Source organism: Notolepis coatsorum, assembly GCF_963971535.1.
Source record: "Notolepis coatsorum genome assembly, chromosome: 20".
Taxonomy (NCBI): Eukaryota; Metazoa; Chordata; class Actinopteri; order Aulopiformes; family Paralepididae; genus Notolepis; species Notolepis coatsorum.
The window spans coordinates 71,948,534-71,952,423 of NC_140184.1; the positions used below are offsets into that span (position 1 = coordinate 71,948,534).

The following is a 3,890-nucleotide window of genomic DNA, read 5'->3' on the forward strand; positions in this document are numbered from 1 at the left end:
GTTTGGATCTAGGGCACATGAGTAAGGGTTGTACTCAGAGGCTTACCTGTAAGGAGTGCAAACTAAAACACCCCACAATCTTGCACATCGCTAAAAGGCCACAGCAAATTGAAAAGGCTGTAGCAAGTGCTGCTTCCAGTGTGGACTTGGTGGACAGGGGTAAGGATGGACGGAAGGATACTGGGGCCGGGGAGCCCGAAGGCATCCTAGCAATTGTGCCTGTAAAAGTGAAAGCACAGAAGGGTAATAACATCGTAACGACTTATGCGTTCCTAGACACTGGAAGCACCGCAACCTTTTGCACTGAAGCACTTCTACAGCAGCTCCAAGTAACCGGCCGAAAGGCAGAAATACTGTTGAAAACACTAAACAAAGAGGAATCCACTAAAACCTCTGTCGCATGTGACCTGGAAATATGTGGTCTGGAGAGTGATGAGTACGTGCAGCTTCCACACGTGTACACTCAGAAGGAGATTCCAGTGCGTAAAAATAACATCCCCACCCAAAAGGACATGAATTCATGGCTGTACCTGAGGGAAGACATCAGGATCCCTCAGATTGATGCAATTGTCTGCTAATTGGATGCAACGTGCCAAAGGCTCTAGAGCCATTGAGAGTCATTAACAGCCGAGGGAATGGCCCATACGCCGTTAAGACTATCCTGGGTTGGACGGTAAATGGACCGCTAAGGACAATGGTTCCATCCTGCACTAGAAAACCTGTCATAAGTGCAAACGGAATATACATCACAAGACTGGAGGAACTGCTGCAGCAGCAAGTCAAGCTCGACCTCTCGGGACACGGACACGAGGAAAGGAAGGAAATGTCCAAAGAAGACTATACGTTTGTCTCCACGGTCACACTGGTGGACGGACATAATGCTATTGGGCTCCCACTGAGAGAAGAGCGACTTGAGCTCCCCAACAATCGTGGTGTTGCGGAACAAAGAGCTTCAAACTTAAAGAGAACGTTTCAAAGGAACAAGAAGTTTGATGAAGACTACAAAGTTTTCAGAAAAAGAAGAAAAAAGAAGAAACTTGACAGAAGGAGACGTGGTCCTCATCATCGACGACACCTCTCCAAGAAACTCTTGGTTAATGGGCCAAGTCACTCAAGTCCTACCGGATGCAGGATGATTCGTGTGGCAAGTGCTGGTTAGGACAAAGACGAGCACACTTCGCCGGCCAATCTCAAAGCTGGTTCTGCTGGTAGAAGCCCAAGAGGAACCACAGCCTGCATCCACTCCCTTCTCCTCACCCTAAGATGGCCCTTACCCTGCCCCCCCCCCCCTCCCAAGAAGACACACTTCCCCCCCCCCTCCCAAGAAGACACACTTCCCCCCCCGCCCCCAAGAAGACACACTACCCCCCCCATCCTCAAGAAGACACACTACCCCTCCCCCCTTTGCACAGGCACACATTACACGCATCGACTATACACACACTATTTCGTAGATGAACTATGCGCTACGTTTTTTCACATTCGCGCTACGCTCAGGGAGCAGAAGATTGGACAGTGTGCAATGTGACACAGACTTTGTAAAACGAAGAAGTATTGTGTTGGCTCCGTTAAGCATGTTTTTGGTAATTGCCATGTAAGGTTCCACGACAATTAGGGGCCGGTTTGTTGGAGCCAAATGTATGATTTTGTTTACTTCGTAAATAATGGTATAGGTCTATAGTCTATATTTCATATATTTCATACATAGCCTATAGAAGCACTTAAAATGCCATAATCTACATAATCACTGTTAGTGCCAAATGTATGGTTGTGAAATTATTATTATTGTTATCGGTATGAATGAAGTCATGACTTATATACATAATGGGTTTTGTGATCACGTATTGTTGTAATTATTATATTTTGATAAGCTAATTATGAGATGCCAATGAGATGCATGTGGCTAATTTGGGGAAACAGGCATCAGGTGTTTAAAATGGGCTGGCCGTCACACAGCCAGTGTTCTAAGAATGTTTGGTATGTGGCGACACGGTTTTTTGACCGCTGCAGAGCAGCCTATGTTTTGATTGTTTTGATTCTACAATATGATTTCGCTGTCAAACGGTAAGATAAACATTTCCTATGGTTCATTGTGGGGATTATTGGAATCCGAAGATCTATATGGAAAATATGAAAGGAAAATAAATGTCTCATACAAAATCCGATCTCCTGAGTGCTGCTATCTGAGCGCGTCATCCAAGCGTATACCAGTAGAACCAGAAGGTGCATTTACGTTGTATAAGGATTGCATCTTTACTAACCTTCTGTATTGTCACAGTGAAAGGGTTGGCAGTGAAAGGGTTAATGTAACACAGCTGGGGGGTGCCGGGCCTTGTTGATGAGGCCCAGTGCAGAGGGGAAGAAGGTTCCGGAGTGTTCTGGAGTGCTCCTTACCCTCTCCGTCCGAGGACAGCGCTTCCAGGCGGACGGACAGGCGACCGTGAGGGCAGTGTGTGTGTGTGTGTGTGTGGTGAAGCTCTTGGTGGTTAGGAAATGTAGTCAACGATACGGGGTGTCTAGTCAGGACACGGGAGGCAGGAACGTTCTTTGAGGAGTTTTATTATCAATCATCAGATAGGTGCACAGGCAATTGCTACTTCTATTTCCCATTAACACGGTGGGAGTGTGTGAGGGTGTGTGTGTGTGGTTCTAAATGGGGAGGAAACAAAGACATCAGCGTTACTAATACTTATTAATCAGTCTGTTATATACTATACAATATACTGTCGCTACAAGTAACATAAACCTCATGAGTGGAACTAACAATGGGGATAGGCAGTGCTAAACAGGTACTAAATACTACAATCAACAATATAGACTATACTCAATAGGCTAGATTATCACTATAAGCATACTGGGTAGAATTATAACCTTACTATAAGCCTTAACTATATAAATCACCAACAATAAAGCGTCCTCATTATTCACATATTTAACACTTACTTGTGATCAAGGACACGCGCACAGACTGAGGCCATGTTTAGACGGGAACGCTCGCGGGTGAAAAAACAGCGTTTTTGCGGGGAGAATCCGCAAAAAAGTGAGACCACCTTCCTGGGTGGAAATCCTAGAAACGATAAACCTTCGCGCTATCATCTGAACAGTCAAACTGCATAAAACTATGACGAAAGGGTTCTCAAGGCTCTCGTCACATACTGCTTACATCACAGGCATGCGCCAGTAGCCTAGAAGCGTAAACAAAGCATGTCTGATTCTATCCATGGCGATCACCTGAAGGCTACATTGGCAGTACTCATTTGTGCAGGCTACCGCCCTAACAGAGTTGCACTTCCGCGTTCGGTTTGCGCGATCTGATTGGCCACTGACGTTTCTGGTCATGTGACATCTGCGCCAATCGTGTGACAGCGGGGCTCCGTCGTCTCGAGGCTTTACAGCCTCGTCTGCACGCAGAATTCCATCCCAAAACACTAGTCTAAACGCAACATTAAAAGTGAGACCGCAAGACGACTTTTGCGGTTTCTGTTCAGACTCTCTCCGTCTAAACATGGCCTGAGGGAATCAACTAAGCCCACTCTAATATATAAATGCTGACTATCAAATGACATGTCTGGGCATGTCCAGCTGCAGAACAGCACCCCACTGTCTTTATGTCTGAGAAGCATCCAGCTGCAGAACAGCACCCCACTGTCTTTATGTCTGAGAAGCATCCAGCTGCAGAACAGCACCCCACTGTCTTTATGTCTGAGAAGCATCCAGCTGCAGAACAGCACCCCACTGTCTTTATGTCTGAGAAGCATCCAGCTGCAGAACAGCACCCCACTGTCTTTATGTCTGCCCAGTCCTTGGCCTTTTGCACAGTGTGTGTGTGCGTGCGTGCGTGCGTGTTGCTAATGATAGATGTGCTCTACGCTGACGTCACGTGGCCAGAT

The 3,890-nt window shown here is 46.4% G+C and overlaps 1 protein-coding gene across 1 annotated transcript in view; it reads left to right on the plus strand.

Annotated features, from left to right (window-relative positions):
- Positions 1-694: 694 nt before the first annotated feature.
- LOC311246902 (liprin-beta-2-like) overlaps positions 695-3,890 on the plus strand; it is a gene marked incomplete at both ends in the record, with an annotated part of 195,726 nt that continues 192,530 nt past the window's right edge. The window contains 1 exon segment of the mRNA XM_084337143.1: positions 695-843. Coding sequence (XP_084193269.1) covers positions 695-843 — 149 coding nt within the window.